This window comes from Pelodiscus sinensis, chromosome 5, assembly GCF_049634645.1.
Source record: "Pelodiscus sinensis isolate JC-2024 chromosome 5, ASM4963464v1, whole genome shotgun sequence".
NCBI classification, from domain to species: Eukaryota; Metazoa; Chordata; order Testudines; family Trionychidae; genus Pelodiscus; species Pelodiscus sinensis.
In genome coordinates, this window is record NC_134715.1 from 7155364 (window position 1) to 7174138 (window position 18775).

Genomic DNA, 18775 nt, shown 5'->3' on the forward strand with positions numbered 1-18775 from the left:
TAATTGCCGCTTCATTTACATCAAAATGGCCACCGCACTGTGCGGATCAGCTGTTTGGCAGCACAGTGCGGTAGTCTGGATGCTCTGCGGTAGACAAGGGAAGCACTTGTCAACCGCCCTGGTAAACCTCTTTCCACGAGGCATAACGGAGTGGTCAACAAGGAGTTCCCTTGTCAACCGCGGAGCATCCAGACTACCGCGCTGTGCCGCCAAACAGTTGATCGGCACAGCGCAGCAGCCATTTTTATGTAAATGAAGTGGCGATTATTTAAATCACCACTTCATTTTCCTATGTCTAGAAACCTAATCTACATGGCTCTGTTGACGGAGCCATGTAGTCTAGACATACCCTAAGAGCACAACCAGGCCCTGGCTATCAGAGCTAACTCACTGGAGGGGGAGCATTTTAACTCGCCATGTTGTTCAATCAAATCATCAGCATCTTCTATCTCACACACACACTGTGCATATATATGTACATGTACTGAACCACTTAAGCTTTGGATTTTTCTATCTTCAACCAGACCCAGACTTAGTTAGACCTAGCTGGTTTCTAGATCGTGTAAATCAGATTAGTTCCAATGGAACTGTGGCGAATTCCACCATGTGGTGGTCTAAATATTTCTCACTGCCCACTTGCACTCCATATTCTTGCGCGATTCAAATTTTCAAAAGGGTCTCCTAGAGAAAGTATGAAAATTTTACCCTTTCAGCTTCTCTACAGAAACTGGATTCACCCTCTCCTCACTAGAAATACCTTTCTGGGTGTGAAAGTCATTGCGCCAGCAATCAAATGGTCTAGTAGCACTTTATAGACCAACAAAACATGTAGATGGTATCATGAGCTTTTGTGGGCACAGCCCAGCAATGTACATGTACAGCAGAGTTTCTTTAAATTATACTGAGATTTAATCTGATGGTACCAAAGCCTAGCCCAGACAGTTTGTAGCAAAATCAATAGCACTTTACCAGGATTAGCGGCTTATTAACCATTCCTTTGGCACTTGCTGTAATTACATGAATCATAATGCTCTTTGCTGAGGTTTTGTCATATGGACACAGTATATCATTTTATAGCAATTGCATTGCACATTAGCATTAATATTCGCCTACTGTAAAGACGAATGGCACTTCCTTTCCATTCTGTCGGCCCTGGTACTTATATTTCTTTTGAGGAATCCATCCAGTCCCGAGGGTTTTCCAGATCGAACATAAAAGACAGAGAGGTCTATATTTCAAGCATATATGGCTCATAGCACCCTCTGCTGGTTTTTATTACAACAGCAATTGATTTCTATGTATCCCTTGCAATCAGCAACTTTGTGCAGTCTGTGGTGCAGCTAAAAAGACAAAAAAAAGCAGATGCAGAAAAAGACTAACAGAGATACGACAAGGACGCATTTCTTCTAAAAGTGCCTAAATGGCTTAGAAGGCTGAGTCCCATTTTCAGAGGTGACTTAGGCACTTAGTATAAAAGGACAATGGGACACAGGCCCTAAGTTACCTGCATCCTACTTCAGAAGACATTCAAATCTGCACTTGAAAGGGAATCCTCTGAACTGGCATTCATGCTAAAATTCGACACTCTCCGCAGGGGACTTAACAAAGACTCCAGCTATCTTAACCATTACAAAGATAGCTTCCCCAATTATCACCTCTAATACTATTAACTCACAGACATCTACCCTTCCCCACCTCTAATATCATTAACTCACTGGCATTCAGCTTCCTTCCCCCCCCCCCCCTGCATCCCCCTTCTGTTCTGAAATGTGATTTGTCCTTTTCATATGTGTTCATTTTTTTTTTTAAATTGTATCCTTTGGTATATATGGCTGTGACTATTTTCTTCCACTATTTGATCTGAGGAAGTGGGTCTGGCCCACGAAAGCTCATCATCTAATAAACCATCTTGTTAGTCTTTAAAGTGCTACATAGTCCTGTATTTTGTTTCAGCTACACCAGACTAACATGGCTACATTTCTATCACTAAGTTACTGAGGTACTCTTTAAACATAGTCTCTAGACAATTAGACGGAGCTATTCGGAAGCACCTTTTGATTTTTTTCAGTGAGTGCTTGATCCCTTATTCCAGTTGAAAATCCTAATTGTCCGTGATGGCCACTATACAAAACATGGGGACAGATCGACAGGTAGCACTGCGGAACTAAGGGTGAACGTCTGGCAGATTTCTTTACTCAAAACTCTAAGTGTGTGTCTAGACCAGTGTTTCCCAATTTTATTTGGCCACGGAACCCTTTTAAACTCAAAAGAATTTTGTGGAACCCCTAATAGCAGTCTTATATATGGAGCTGAAAAAGTAGACCACAAATAAGTAAGGATAATAATAAACAAATGCTAAACAAGGTCATGAGATCAACACAAATGAAAATTGTTTTCAATAAAATTCATAAATGCTTAATATTAATTACTATTTTTTAAATAATAACATGTTATTGTAATGGAATTTTCTCGCGGAACCCTTATTTTCACTTCACGGAACCCTGGGGTTCCCCGGAACACCATTTGGGAAACACTGGTCTAGACTACAGTGTTTCGTTGACAAAAGTGGACTTTTGTCGACAAAACTATACCTGCATCTACACTACTGCCAAGTTCTGTCAACAGTAAGTCGACAGAACGCAGCAGTTTCGTCGACAGCTGTAAACCTCATTCTATGAGGAATAACGCCTTTTGTCAACAGAATTCTGGCGACAAAAGGTGCTATTGCATTTACACTGTGCTTTTTCAAAAGAGAGTGTCTAGACTCTCTGTCGAAAAAGCAGCTTGCTTTGTTGACAGAACTGGCTGTAGTCTAGATGCTCTTTGTCAACAGAGGCTTTGTTGACAGTATCTGTCGACAAAGCCTCAGTCGACAAAAGCCTGTAGTCTAGACGTACCCTAATTGAGCCTGGTTCTCCTTTCACACCAGTTTTACACTGGTGTAACGTCACTGATTTCAACAGAACTTTTCCTTGACTAGATAGCGGGGTGTCAGCAGATAAACCTCCAAAGAAGAGCTCTGTGGAGCTCAAAAGCTTGTCTCTTTCACCAACAGAATTTGGTCCAATAAAATATATTATCTCCTCCACCTTGTCTCTCAGATAATCCTTTACTATTTCATTAGATTGTCCTGAAAACTCTGCTTCTTTTAAAAGCCAGAAATAAAATGCTCAGCTCCTGCCATCCAACCTGATCACTCAATAACTTGTTTTTTAAATATGAAGGGGAAAGTAGAAAAGCTTGATATCACACACAGAGTTTTGACAGGACCACTAACAAAGCGATTACATACCTGACTCCAGGAGTGAAAGTAATGTAAGTGTTTTACAGGTACTGTCATGTCACACACTCCTGGGAGGAGTTCAGGGCAAGGGGATGGTGTGGGGGGTGATACGACAATACCCTGTAAGAAATTTAAGTGTGGGGTGGAGTATGTGGGGCTCAGGGCAGGAAGGGATGTGGTGGGGGGTAGCTGGAGTTAGGGCAGGGGGCTGAGGGTGTGGGGGGCTCTTAGCAAGGGGAACATGGAGGTGCAGGGCTCAGGACAGGGGGCAGAATGGGGGAGGATGCATGCAACTCTCTAAGTTGTAAACAAGTTTTAGAAGGGCTTTTGTGATCAGAATGGCTCCGTTAGAAAGAAAAACAAAGCCTATGCTTTATTTGTGCCTTAGGAAGTAAGAGGGATATTATATTCATTTTCTTATCACACATTGGCACTACATTCTTCAGGATTAGTCAGACTAATAGAAATGAATGTCACACATTAAATTGTAAGGTACACACATTTTGCAAGCAATTTTCTCCTGAGGTGAATGGGGAGCTGCTGGGTCTCAGCACTTTGGAAGCAGGGCTACCATTTTGTTTAGATGTGTAAACCCAGACATCAGAACTACATCCTGTGTACGAAAAGAAAAACATGAATGGGCCTTCCAGAGACCTGATCAAATATAGCCGGAGAGTTCGGTAACAAACGGAACATGCCGTAGTGCTCTTGTCTGTATTTTCTTTTGCTCTTCTTCCCTAAAGAAAAATCTAAAACAATTCTGTATGTTCTGTTTTGATTTAGTTGTTGGGGCAAATATTCTGTTTTAAGATGTAGCTTCACTGCCTCCGTTGATATTAATGGAGTTTCCTGGGCAGAATTCAGTTCTGCAATAGCACCGGCTCTGAAAGAAACAGTATCATCTTCCATCTAAAATGCCACCCCGCGCTTTTGTTCTCCTGTTCTTGCTAGTCTTTTCTTTGGTCTCCAGAATTCTTTCTGCTCTTCTGTATGTTGATTCCTCTTCTCTCCATTTCAGATGAATGCCCTCCCTGTATTTCCTGCCTTCGCTTGATGCTCTCTGGCCTCCATGCAGGTGGTGCTCTGAAGTGAAGAACGCCTTCTATTCTTTCTTAATCTGGCCACCTGCCACTACTTTCCCCGCCTCAAGGGGAACACGTCATCCCTGACAGTGAAGAATTCCCGGGTGTTTGGACTCTGTCTGGGCCAAGGAGGAGGATGAAATGGAAAAGAAGGGAGTGGGGCAGTGTCATGAGATCCTTTTTCCCCTCCCCTATCCCTATAAGCCTTAGGGCACAGTGATTTGGACACTTGGGGTGTGTCTATACTGCTCAGTTATTTTGAAATAACTAGCGTTATTTTGAAATAACCATGCAAGCATCTACACAGCAATTCCATTATTTCAAAAAAATTTCGAAATAACGGATGGCTTCTTTCAAAATCGGTAAACCTCATTCCACGAGGAATAATGCTTATTCCGAAACAGCTATTTCGGACTAGCAGTAGTGTGGACACTCCACTGCTGCTATTTCAAAATATCTCCTCCCCAGAGCCATTCAAAGTCATTACTCCGCAGGGCTTCCTGGGGCTCTAATTGATGGGAGCACGTCCACATTAGGAAGCCTGCCTCAGACTAATTTTGAGGCTTCCCTGTAGTGTAGACATGCTATTTCAAAATCAGCTATTTTGGAAAAAAAATTCCAAAATTGTTTATTTCGAAAGAAGCGTGTTGTGTAGATGTATCCTTGGTGACTCCCCATACTTGGAAATGGCTCTGACTCTATCATTTGTGGAACACACTGATTGTGTGTGTTGTACCTATCAATGTTTCCAGTTTGTCAACCTCGCGGAGTCCCTGGAAATGTCTCGCAGAACCCTGGGGCTCCGCAAAGCACAATTTGAGAAACACTGTCTTAAATATTTGCTCCATTATCTTCCCTGGTACAGAAGTTAAACTGACTGGTCTGTAGTTTTCTGGATTGTTATCATTTCCCTTTTTTTAGATGGGCACTCTATTTGCCCTTTTCCAGTCTTCTGGAAAAGTCTTCTTTTCAAAGATGATAGCTAAAGGCTCAGATACCTCCTCTATCAGCTCTTGAGTATTCTAGGATGCATTTCATCAGGCCCTGGTAACATGAAGACATCTATCTGTTTTAAGTAATTTTTAACCTGTTCTTTTTTTATTTTAACTTCTAATCCTATCCCATTTCCACTAGCATTCACTATGTTAGGTCAAGGGCTCAACTATTCCACCATTATTTGCGTTGTGTGGTGCATAACTCTGTGAATAACCTCACTGGAAACAGAAAGCAGGTAAGTGGGAATGGGAGGGGAAATGGGCGGAGCCAATGCACAAACCGGCATCATGGAATCACTGTGGGGCTGATTATAATTGGCTACTAATATAGCCCAGCGACACATGGCTCTTTCCCAGAAGCAAGTGAGCCTTTCTTACTTCCCTGGGCTGCTTCTATACCCCATCCAGCAGGCTTGTGGCAAAGCCAAAAATCTAGCTCTTCCTAAATCAGGCCCTAATTAGCATTATGCAAAACTCCCCCTGTCATTTTGTGGCCAAATTAATATTTTCATAGACACTCAGCCGTGGTCTACACTAAGGAGTTGTTTTGAAATAACGCCCCCTATTTCAAAATAGCAAACGGAGCATCTACCCTACCAAGCCTGTTATTTCGAAGTAATGGGCTGGTTATTTCAAAATAATAACTCCTGCTTTCCAGGAGGAATAAGGCTTATTTCCAAACAGTTATTTTGAAATAGCGATAGTGTGGACGCTCGGTTGCTGCTATTTTGAAATAACTATTCCCCAGAGTCATTCAAAGGAATTACTCCCCCCAGTGCTTCATGGGGCTCTAAGTCGAGGTAGCATGTCCACATTAAGGGAGCCTGCCTTGGACTAATTTTGAGGCGTCCCTGTAGTGTGGACACACTGTTTCAAAATAGTTATTTTGTAAGGTATTATTTCAAAATAAGTTACTTTGAAATAACTTTCTAGTGTAGACGGCTCTCAGAAGGACAAACTTTGTGTTTGCCACATGTAAACACTGCTTTTCCTGACAAAGATGCCTTTGCTCCATATTTGCCGTAGTTAGAAATTGGCCATGTCTGTCTGCCTGCTTTCTTGAACGAAATGGTCTTGAAGCAGAGAATTGTCTCATGACATCTGTCCATGAAGAGCTTCAAATGTTATTCTCTCTGGCCGTCCAAAGCAGAAAAATGTGAGTGTAATGCAGCAAAGAGGCCGATGAAGTGATTGGATCACACCAATTCTATTAGTAGCTTGAATAATTCAAATGAAGTCAGTTCTGGAACTAAGTAAACTGGAATCTCATCAGATAAACAAGATGGGTTTTTTTTGTATTATTTAATAACAGTATAAGTTTCCCTCTGGATTTTTTCAAGCTTCCTTTAAATTCTGCAAATGCCCAGTAGTACCTGTTAAGTGCCTTCAAAAGAAGAATTAAGTTGCTCCATATGCATTCGCTCTGTGGTGAAGTGTTTACGAAGAGTGTGTACAGAACATCAATGATGCATTAGGTTGCACTGCATTCAGCTTTTCTCAGTTGTGCAGTCTTATGGGAACATCCTTAATGCAGCTGTATCCATTAATGGAGCTCATTATCGGTAGAGCCCTGCACAGATATGGAATTGGTATCCACATCCTCATCTGCAACAACAATCCCTGGGTGTCTGCATCCAGATCTGCAGATGCGGAGACCTGCAGGCATAGAGTGGATCTCTTCAAATTTGCAGGATTCTGCGAAGTGCGTATCCATATCTGAATCTGCAAAAATGAGCCGCGGATACCTGCACATATAAAGTGGATACCCACAGATTTTGCAAAGCTTTAATTATCGGTTTGCGTCTCCTACATATGGGGGCATGAAAGGAATTCTCCACCGTATTACAGCAGCTTTACGCCGTTATATCTAGTGCCAAGGAACAACAAAGAACTCTTAGCTAGATACTTCTCCCCAACCCACAATTTCTGGCCTCCATACAGGTGGTGCTCTAAATTGAAGACCGCCTTCTACTCTTTCGTTGCCTGGCCACCTCCTACTACTTTCCCTGCCTCAAGGCAAAGGCATCATCTCTGACAGTGAAAGATCCCTGGGCTCTTGAACTCTCTCTGGGCCCAGGGAGGAGGATGGAATGGGAGAGAAGGGGTGGGGGAGTATCATGAGATCTTTTTTTCCTTCTCTCCCTCCTGTAAGCCTTGGTGCACAGCGATTTAGACACTTGGTATCTCCCCATACTTCAGAGTTTTTTACACTGTTGTGAGAGCTGGGAAGAAAGCAATAGTGATTCTGCTATGCTAGGTATTGCAGAATAAAAACAGCAGTCACAATACTATTCTTAATCCAGAAATTCAAGAAAAGCATTTGCGGGTGTTCATAATCCACGTTCTTTGGTTTTAGTGTTGTTCTGCACTGGGTCACTTTGCCTTCGTCTTCACGCTTTTAAGCAATAATGTTAGCTTTCTATGTATGCTTGCAGCACTTCTCAGAGCTCCTGCCCTCTGAGGCAGCAGGCCCTGCTTTTCAGACAGCTTTTGTCTGTCTTTTGCTTCCTGAAGAAACACAATCTGAACAGAAGCTTCAGGGGGTAGCCAAGTTAGTCTGTACAGCAGCTGTGGCCAATTCACTGCTCTTCCCCTCCCCTCAAGATGCAGTTCACGAAGCTGCCCCCATGACTTGTGAAGTAGCGCCTGCGCCCCTGAAAACAGCCCCTGGCTCCCGGCTCCCTGTGCTCACTGGGTAGGGGAGCTGTCTGGGGTGGCCATTAAAAATGGCATCTTCAACATGGTGTTGGCTAGCGGGAGCCTGATGTGGCCAAAAAGCCTTTAAATGTGTTTCTTAAAGGGGCAGGCCTTTTTTTTTTTTCCTCAACCACTTTTCCCCCTGGCTCTTTGCTCTTTATTCACAACTATTTTGGCTCTTTGCCTGTAACGGGTTGGCCACCCCTGCTGTACAGGATAAACTTAAAAAACAAATGGTCTGGTAGCACTTTATAGACTAACAAAACATGTAGAAGGTATCATGTGCTTTCGTGAGCACAGCCCACTTCTTCAGATGACCAGTAGCATGAAAAGCCAGGGAGACATTTTTATAGGATCCATTGTTATTGTGTTTATGGCAGGCAGATGGGAGGGATTCCATTTAATTTCTGTGGTAATGGCCATGATGAATCAAAAGCTCATTTGAAATTGGTAACAAAACTATTTTTTGTAAGAATCAGCAGGAAGTCAGATGTCTGGAGGAGCTGTGAACCACCTTCTGAATAGCACTTTTTGAGCACCTGAATTATTATGGAGCTGTTCAAAATTTGACCTGATTTTCAAAGTTCAGCGTATACCTTTTTTGTAGGCACAAATACGCTTACAGAACTGTCCTACTGAATTAACGAGGGATGGAACAAATAGGGGTTAATGAAAATTAATTGGAGTTCTGTGAAAATTACTCCAAGAGCCTAAAGTGTCAAACTGAACAGAGAAGTATATTCTTTTGTAGACATCTGGGGCTTTGGGGGGTGGGGTGAGGAGTTGGTTTGTTTTAAACCATTCTATGGAATTCTGCAGCAGGGATATAATTCTGTATTGAACTCTAGAGGCTATTTTGAATCATTGTATGTTGTTGTTTTGTATTAGATTATATAGGGATGAAATTCATCCTCATGCAATGGGCCAGCACAGGCTTTCTGTACCACTATTTTGAGGGCTTAAGAGGAAATCCCTTGGTACACAAAATTGATGCCGGCCCTCGGCAGAGGAATGAATTTCACGCCCACTGCTTTTTTTTATAAAGATACCCTAACAACATGTACAAAATGAACCATGTGCGCATGGACAGTTATTTTCTAATAATAATAGTGGCAAAATGTGTGTGCCTTTTCCACAAGAGATGGCTGGAAAGTGGGAGTAGCCATGGCAATACCTTTCAAGTTTAAAAAAAAAAAAATTTTTTTTGAAAGAGGGGCCTCTTCTAAGCTTTTTGTGGCTTGTTTTGGTCTTACTCAAGACCATCTTTGTCTTCACAAGGACAGAGAGAGAAGTTTTGTTTTCTTCTACATGGCTGTGTCTAGACTGCATCCCTTTTCTGTAAAAGGGATGCAAATTAGACATATCGCAATTGCAAATGAAGCGGGGATTTAAATCCCCTCCTGCTTCATTAGCATAAAAATGGCTGCTGCTTTTTTCCGGCTCGGAGCTTTGCCGGAAAAAAGCGCCAGTCTAGACGCGGATCTTTCGGAAAATAAAGCCTTTTCCGAAAGATCCCTTTTCCTTCTTAAAATAAAGCCTTTTCCGAAAGATCTCTTATCCCTCTTAAAATGAGGGATAAGGGATCTTTCGGAAAAGGCTTTATTGTCCGAAAGATCCGCGTCTAGACTGGCACTTTTTTCCGGCAAAGCTCCAAGCCGGAAAAAAGCGGCAGCCATTTTTATGCTAATGAAGCGGGGGGGGGGATTTAAATCCCCGCTTTATTTGCAATTGCGATATGTCTAATTTGCATCCCTTTTATGGAAAAGGGATGCAGTCTAGAGACAGCCCATCTGTTTTATCAAAACAAGTAGCAGATGATACATTCTCCTTAGAGAAAAATACTTTAAAAAGAAAAACATAATTTTAAAAGGTTTCACTATAATTAAACTCCATAAATGAAGAGTCCTATTGATTTTAGTGGGACCACTCACATTGAATTAGGTACTTGTATGTTTGCAGGCTCAAGGCCTTAGACTGTAAGTGGTTTGTCTGCCTTGAATTTTCAAAAGAAGTAATACAAAGACTCCCATGGACTTCAGTGGCCTTTAGATCAGACCCTCAAGAACATACAGTATTATTATATATAGGATTTTATACTGTGCTCATCATCATGGATATGAGTGCCTTGCAGTCCCTCCGTGAGAGGTGTAACTAACATTTGTCATCTTGTGTATTCTCTCATGCTTTCCCAAAGAGAAAAGTGTGTGCAGTAGAAATTAGAATATGTTGTTTGGGTCTGGTTTTTCTGCTTTGATTTGGTCTCACCCAGGGCCATCTTTGTCTGCTCAAGGACAGAGAGAGATGTTTTGTTTTCTTCTGCATCTGTTTTATCAAAACAAGTAGCTGATGCTAATTCTCCTGTGACTGATTTTGCAGGTCGGGACTATGAACGGAACAAAGTCTGCCAAGAATTCATACACATGGGAAAAGACAACTTCCGAACTCTGTACGTACCTCCAAGAACTCGGAAGCATTGGCTTTGAACCTGCACTGCTAAGATACAGCATGCTAACTAACCTAGAGAAAAATGTTATAAAAAGGAAAAATGGTTTTCAAAGGTTTCACTGTAATTAACCTCTATAAATGGGGAGTCCTATTGATTTCATTGGGACCACTCCCTTGGAGTTAAGTACCTGCATGTTTGCAGGATAAGGGCCTTAGACTGTAAGTGGTTTGTTTGCCTTGAATTTTCAAAAGAAGTTAGGTACCTAAATCGGGTTGTAGTTTAATAGTGTTTGGGTGCCTATCTCCCAGCCTTCTGCTTGAATGTCAGCATCAGTCTCTCTGACCCCCACTACACTGCTATTTTCAGCATGTTAGCTAGCACAGAACCTAGCAAGTGTCTGTCTGAGCTGGGCAGCACATTCCCAGTTGAAGCTTAAATGTACCCCTGGATATTTAACTGCCTGATCTGCAGCTACTGAGGCATGTATGTGATATCAGACAGGAGAGAGAAATCTGTGCCCACAGTTACTTCTGGCTGCAAAGCAGCGGGAGCAAACTGGAAGCCAGGACACAGACAGGAGTTCTTAAGGCTCCCCAGCAGGAGTTCTTAAACTGTGGGTTGAGCCCCCAAAGAAGGTCCTCCCCCTGTTTTCATAGAGTAAATAGGGCTGGCTTAGATTTGCTGGGGCCTAGAGCTGAAGCCCAGGCCTCACTCTCTGGGGTCGACGCTGAAGTCTAAGGGCTTCAGTCCTCAGCAATGGGGTTCACGCTACAGGCCCCTTCCTTAAACGTCAGCCGTGCCCTCCCCCCGCTTGGAGCAGTGGGGCTCAGGGTTCTGTTCCCCTTCCTGCAGTAATTTTTGTTGTCAGAAGGGGGCCATGGCACCATGAAGTTTGCAGGACCCTGCTCTACAGCAAAAGCAGGGAGTCCTGTGACCAAACAGGCTTGAAAAGAAAATGTTCCTTCGTATTTCAGACCCAACGCTGCTCTTTTTCACATCAAGCATGTAACAGCATCCGGCCAGATTTTATTTCAGTAGGGCTTCAGAGACCAACAAAAACACATCCCCAAACCTGCCATGAGACCTTTGCCTCTTGTTTGTTCCCAGAGCAATCATCATGAACAGCAAGAAATTCTCCAATGCCACGTTTGAAGAGATCAGCAATCTTGTGAAAGAGGTAGTCACCCTGGCAGAAAAGTGTTGTGCCCCAGGGGCTGACCCTGACTGCTATGAAACTGAGGTAAGTCATGCTCCATAGACTCACAGTACCTTCAACACGATGCCTTTGTTGAAGAAAGCAGCTTCTAACTATAGACAAACAGGTTTCCACACAGCTTGGGTCTCAGCTTTTTCTCCTTTGTTTACCAGGCCCCACCCCGTATGATGACAAAGGCCATTCCAATTTAGGCCTAAATAGTTTCTTGTACAATTTATTTTGTACATGTTAAGACAATGCTATTACCATCTAGAAATGACCTCTTCTGGGGATAGGCAGACTTTTTCCAAGTCTGTGGTCTCTATGTTCTTCTCCTTTTTTCTCTCCAAGTTCTCTTCTTGTCAGTCCCTATCTTTTATATCCTATTCCATAGCTGTGCACAGATTCAGTTACTAAGGCCAGGTCTACACTAGACTCAGAAACTTGGCTTAATGTACACAACTCCAGCTATGTAGAATACATAGCAGGAGGCCGACTGGTGCAAATGCTCCCATTGTCTTTCCTTATTCCTCACAAGAGCAGACGATTCAGCCACTAGCAAGGGCGCCCTCTGAGTTTGATTTAGCAAGTCCTAACTAGGCTCGCTAAATCAAACTCCAGAAGATCAATCGCAGCAGTGTCGATCTTCCACAACGTGGAAGTTACCTCGGAACCTATCCATTCTAAATCCCCAACCAAACATTTTTATGCACAAATCAAAATAACAACCATGAACTAATATATTTTGCTTGCCTTACTAAAAATTCTTTTTATTATTTTACTTGTACCATCTATTCTCTGCTGTTAATCCCACTGGCTCTTTCCATTTGTTTTAATCTTATTAGTCTGTTTTTGTAGCCTTGGGATTTTGTTTATCAGCTTGTCTTGAGAGCATCTGAAATTAACAATCCCCTCATGACACTCTGTTTCACTTTGCCATTTACACAGACCAAGGTTTTACCAAGTAAGACACACACAAGCCAGATTTCAGAGTTTATACAATCCCGATGCTTTTCCAGCTTAATTAAAAAATATTCCATCAGCAGAGACACACATGTACAAATTCCTTTCTAGTCTATTATAATACTGTATAATATACATATCTCTAACATTTACAGTATATATATCTCAAGTCAGAGGCACACTGACTTGGTTCTTTAGCCTTCTTTGTATCCTGTTAGCTAGGGTGTGCCAGGCCATTTCTTAGGCCAACCGGAGGCAAAAGACCCATAACTTCCCGTTGCTTAAACAGACTATACTCAAGGGTGGGAATCTTTCATTTAACATCCCCCTTCTGTGGAAATATACCATGTTCTAGATGGGTCCCAGTACAAGGTAGTATGGTCATATCTCTCTCCAGACGGTCCACCTCCTGCATTTACAGGACAAACAAGGTTGTTTACAAATTGTTAAGCTGAACACCCAGTCATTATGTTCATTAGCATGTTTTAAACAATAAGCAGACTCACACTACACATGTCAAACCTCACATAGAAGAGCAATATATGCACCACACTAGGATATATAGATCTAGCAAACTGTAACATTCATATTGATGGGTTACATGAGGTATTTTGTCTAAAGCATCTTCGTGTGATGCATGTTTATATTTATAACACAATTTTCATAAAGTATGGGGGTGGGACTTCACATATTTGATTGACCAGTTCATTATGCGGTTTCCCAACAGTACTACCTGGAATTCTGAATGGCATACAGAGACATCTACTGGCTGAATAATATATTGCACATAACCATTTTATTACATGATTAACTGAGAGAAACAATATGCTGGCTCCATTTTACAGATAGTTATGTGTAGGCATTGTTGGTAACATTCCAATGGAGGTTTCAGCTGAAAATGGTAAAGTGAAGTTCTTCACTTCAGAACTTTTGCCTAGAACAGGGGTGGGCAATAATTTTTGATGTGGGGGCCACTCCAAGATTTTGGAAGGTTGTTGAAGGCCTCACTCTTCCATGGTATTAATAGAGGATCTGGGGATGGAGGTTGGGTGCAGAAGGGAGAATGGAGTCTGGGAGGTAGTTTGGGTGAAGGAGATGGTTGTGACCCAGGGCAGGGTTTTGGGATGTGACCTAGGGTAGGAGGGGATTGTGATCTCCGGCAGGAGATTGGGTGCTAGATCTGGGAGGGGGTATGCGTGCATGTGGAGTAGCGGGGTGGGACTGGGGGGCAGAAGGTTGGAGAAGGGAGGGCTGGGGTGCCAGAGACAGGCTTTGGCCAGAGGCTTACCAGCCAGCAGCCAAACCAGCCTGCCTGCCTGCAGAGCTAAAGGCTTGCAGAGCTTAAAATGTTTCTGCCTCCTCAGCCATGTGCTTGAACGAGTAACTGAGCAGGAGGGAGTGGGGGTTGTGCTTCCGGGCTGCCTGTTATTCAAACAAGCAGCTCCCGTTGGCCAGCCAATGGGATTGTGCTGGGGGCAGGAGCAGCATCTGAATATTCCCCCCTCTGCTCCAGACTCATAAAGAGAAAGCACCCTGCATCCGCGTTTCTGAGCAGCATGTGGGGCTGCAGGGGAGCCTGCCTGGGGCTCCCCACTGTCTCCGCAGACCAGATCTGGTGACTTGGTGAGCTGGATCCAGCCCATGGGCCATATTTTGCCCAGGCCTGGCCTAAAACCAGCCCCTGGCTTCTGGCTGTGTAGTTAAAGAAACAACACACATACCCTTATGTCTTGGCAATATGAGGATACCCTGATCCAAGCATTTGGGTTGGGGCCATCTCTACTGTTCTTGACTTTGGGCAAGTTACTGTCCTGCCTTCTGCCGGTTTCCCCATTTGTACTCAGAGGATAACCCTAGTGACCTCCTCTGTCAAGTGCTTTGAGATTGAAAAGTGAAAAGAACTAAATGTGGTTATCTGATAGTACCCGTGGCCAGGAGGTTTTACAAATTGTATTCAGCGTATGGAGGCAGAGCCCCGAAAGGGAGTGTGCTTCATTTCCTGAGCACCGACCCCTGCTCTGTTTTAATCGCTTCTGGAGAAATAAAAATGTTGGGATGATGAATGTCTAACATACCAACGCCTCATGGAAACTAGGGGGCCCACTTCTGCCAACTTAAATACCCATTGCTGGAGTCACGCCTGCCTCTTTCCCCCTGAGACTAACTCCATCCTATCAGGGCCAAGCATGAGTCACTGGACTGGGCATGGGTCTATGCACAGATGGGGGTTAGGAATTGTCATACTCTCATCCCAAGCTCAAAATGCCACAGATCCACTCTGTAGAGGCTGTATCCTCTAGGTAGCTAAGTAGCTCTGCCTGCCAGTTACATGCTCCTAATGTGGGACAGAGAATTGAAGGATCATGAATGGCAGATAATCTGCTTCCCCTTCTCCCACAGCCAGTTATCCCCTGTTCCCTTGCAGCCTCCATGGCTCCATGCAGCACAGCCCCCAAATCCCACCTTTCCCTTCACCACAGAAATGCATCAGCTCCACTGCCACAGGACCCTGCGCAACCAATGGTGGAATTTGAGATTAACAACCACATCCCCTTGGAGCGACACCCTGCAGCCTTCTGACTTAAAACAAGCCAGTGGGAGTTTTGCCTTTGTTCGGCTGCCAACCTCTCCACCCCTCCTCTACACAGATTAGCCGGAATGTTTTCCCACTGGTACCATTCCCTGGTGTCTGAAACACTGCAATTCTCTCCTATGCTAAGATATCACTGTGGTCACTAGCAAAAGATGAGGCCAACTTCATAATGCAGACACTGCAGCTCTCCTTCTCCTTGGTGATTGCTTTTTTTTTTTTTTTACATTGGAAACCCCACTATTTTTGGTGCTTGCATTATGCATTTAGGCTGGGTTTTTGTTCTGCGGCTCGTGGAAGGTGCGTGGGTCAGACCCCTTTGCATGGTTTGTGTTATCTTTATCTCCTTCGGAGAAGAACCTTGAACGTAAACTGGCTTTCCAAAAGTCAGGGTTTGGCCTTAGCTACACTGAAGTAGGATGGTTAACAAAATTCCCACACAACTCATCCCCCACCCCCTTCCAGAAACTTAATTTGTGCCACTTCTCACCAGAGAATGAAGAGCAGAAGGGGAAATCTCATGTTACTAAGACTGTATTACATGGTGGAGGTATAGCAGAGTACACTCTTGGGTATGCAATAAACTACTAATAATGTGGCCCCAATGTACTACAGGTTGGACCTCCCTGGTCTGGCACCCTCAGGATCTGATTTTTCTGGACCAGGGGAAGCCATTTCAGGCCCCTCCCTCTCCACCACCCCCATCGCCGGCTTGCTGGATGCCCTCTCCCAGCTCAGCTGAGCCGTACGCTTGCTCCCTGCTCCCACCTCACAGCCCACATGAGTTGTGTGGCTCCGACCCTGCTCAAAGTCCAACTGAGCTGCACGCCAGCTCCTGGCTCCCTCCTCACAGCCCAACTGAGGTATGCACAGGCTCCCAGACCCCCACCCTCCTGCTGTGAGCCGGGACTCTCTGATCCTGGAACATCGGTCGTCATGCCGGACCATGGATGTTGCTGGACCAGAGAATCCAGGATTGTAGGGGTGCAACCTGTACTGTACAGGCTGGGAGGTGTTGCAGCCAGAGAGGAATGAGGTGGTGACTCTCTGGTGTTGTGCTACAAACCTGCGCTTCTGTCCCCCCTCCTCCAAGATGAGGTATCACCAGCCCAATCCACCTCCAGTTCTCCTCCGCAGAGCTGTGGGCAGAAGTGGGTTTCACCCGTAGAGGAAGGCGATGTTTTACCTAAGAACAAGTCTGAAAAGTGTAATTGCTGCGAGCCTGGGAACTTGGACATTAACGTTCTCTCGTTCCATTTCCTTCTCCTCTCCCCTCCCCCAGTCTTCCGCTCTGTCTGCCAAGTCCTGTGATGAAAACGCGCCTTACCCCGAGCACCCAGGGATTGCGGCTTGCTGTACCCACGAAGGGCTCGAGCGAAAGCTTTGCCTGGCCGCCCTGCAGCAGCCATCAAAAGAGGTCCCTACATACGTGGAGCCTTCAAATGAAGAACTCTGCGAGGCCTTCAAAAAGGACCCGCAGGATTTTGCAGATAGGTAAGCAGTAGGAGGCCGGGTTTGGCTTAGGAGCTTTACACATCTTGAATATAGCCTGAGAACACAATTAACTCCCTTAATTCCTTTCGAACCAGCTCATCAGCAAGTCAACAGACTTTCTCCGTCGGATTCTGCTTTTTCTCGACCACATGTGACTGGGATGCATGCACGTGTCAGCCAAGTGCTATTAAAGGGGGATTCAGCACTTGACAGACATTTCCCTTTTATGCTGCATTGTGTCTGGCTCCTGCATGGAAGCACGAGGCTGCAGGAGTACAAAGAACCTTTCTCACCATGCGAGCCATGCGCACAGGCACAGTCCCTGGCGGGAGGTGCTCCACTGACAGTGGTACAGAGAGGGCTTTGGCTTAGCTTAATAAAATATGTCAGGGAGTGGCAATATTATTCTTAAAGACAAGGGGGTCGGATTATTTTTTCTGGGTGCTGTGAGCTGTGAAGAAGAGTTGCTGTACAGTGTAGTTTTTAGAGCATCTTCCGCTTGGATTGTGGTAGTTGAGGCTCAAAAGGCTCCATGAAAGGCCATGTTTCTCTTGGTTCAAGAAGTTAGGACCATTGCTTGTTATGACTCATATGGCGGAGAGTTGTGGTCTCATTCTTAGGTCCTCCTGAGAGACTAACATGGAGATTGAGGGTCAGATTTTCAAAGGCATTTAGGTACTTAAACCTACAGGTAGGCGCCTAATACACATTAATTGCAATGCCTCGCTGAGGCTGGTGTCTCCCATTGAAACGAAAGGGGGATAGATGTTTAGCAGAATTTAGAAAAATATCTAGCTGCATCGTTAGGCCCTAAAATCAAGCCCGGAATCTCTCAGTAGAGGTTGATGGTAAAAATTCTTCTTAGATGTTCTAGAGAGAGATTTTCAAAGGTCAACAATGATTTAGTCTCTCAATTCCCACTGACTATCAAAATCTCTGGGCAGACCTCTCTCTCGACACATCAATGTGTGAATGAGGGATCTGATGGTAAGTACCTATGGGTCTGTCTAGACTACAGGGTTTTTTTCTTTTTTTTAAAGTGGTCTTTTTTTAAAAAAACTTCCCCTGTGTCTAGACTGCTGCCGCATGCTTTCGAAAGTAAATTGAAAGAACGCGGCAGTTTTTTTCGACCGCGGAAAACCTCGTTTTATGAGGAATAATGCCTTTTTTCAAAAGTGCTCTTTCGAAAAAAGGCGCTATGTAATGCAAACTGTGCTTTTTCGAAAGAGAGCATCCAGACTCCCTGGGTGCTCTCTTTCGAAAACGCGGTTTGCTTTTTCGAAAGTACTGGTTGTAGTCTAGACACTCTTTTTCAAAAGAGGCTTGCAGTCTGGACGAAGCCAAAGACTGCCAATTTTGGATTTAGCCCACGGTTTATTGTTACATTTATGAATACATTTACTTATGATTTCTTTCCTTTTACTGACGCTAGCTGCTTAGCAATCAAAGCAAATGTAACCAAACCACAACATACAGTGTCCAATGTGATTACCTGTCAAAGAAGCGACCGTCTCATGCACCAGGGATAAAAGAGAGATCTGGTCACTCTGACAATTCACCCAAGCCAAACCAGGGAGAATTTGGAGCTCATATACTATATTTAGGGCCACATCCGTGTGGGTACATAGAAAACAGCAATAATATGGCCATAAGTAATGTGGCAAGCACAAGTGAGAGGCAGATAGAATTACTGCCAGTGCTCATGGGCCTACAGTGCATAGGATGGGCAAGACCCTAGCTCCCCTATTGGCATTATGCCTCCATATGACTTACATACTACAGATTTTCTCCTCTTTCCCCCACTCTGCACCCCATTGGTGCACAGAGCCGTGACCTCACTCTACGTACGTATCTTTGATAACCCACCTAATTCACTCGTCAGGGTTGGCAGAGGCCTGGCGTGAGAAAAAATCAGTTTGTTAAACCTTTGATTAATAATCTATCTGAAATGAATAAGGATTCTACTATTCCAGCCCACATATTATATTTTATAGCATGGCAGTTATGAAACCCTGTACGTTCAGTCTGTA

The 18775-nt window shown here is 44.0% G+C and overlaps 1 protein-coding gene across 1 annotated transcript in view; it reads left to right on the top strand.

Moving 5' to 3' along the window:
* The window catches only part of GC (GC vitamin D binding protein), a 49331-nt gene that overhangs the window by 8030 nt on the left and 22526 nt on the right, over positions 1 to 18775 (top strand). The window contains exons 2-4 of the mRNA XM_075929412.1: positions 10434 to 10503; positions 11611 to 11743; positions 16534 to 16745. Of these exons, the coding sequence (XP_075785527.1) occupies positions 10434 to 10503; positions 11611 to 11743; positions 16534 to 16745 (415 nt within the window). The remainder of the gene's footprint in view (positions 1 to 10433; positions 10504 to 11610; positions 11744 to 16533; positions 16746 to 18775) is intronic.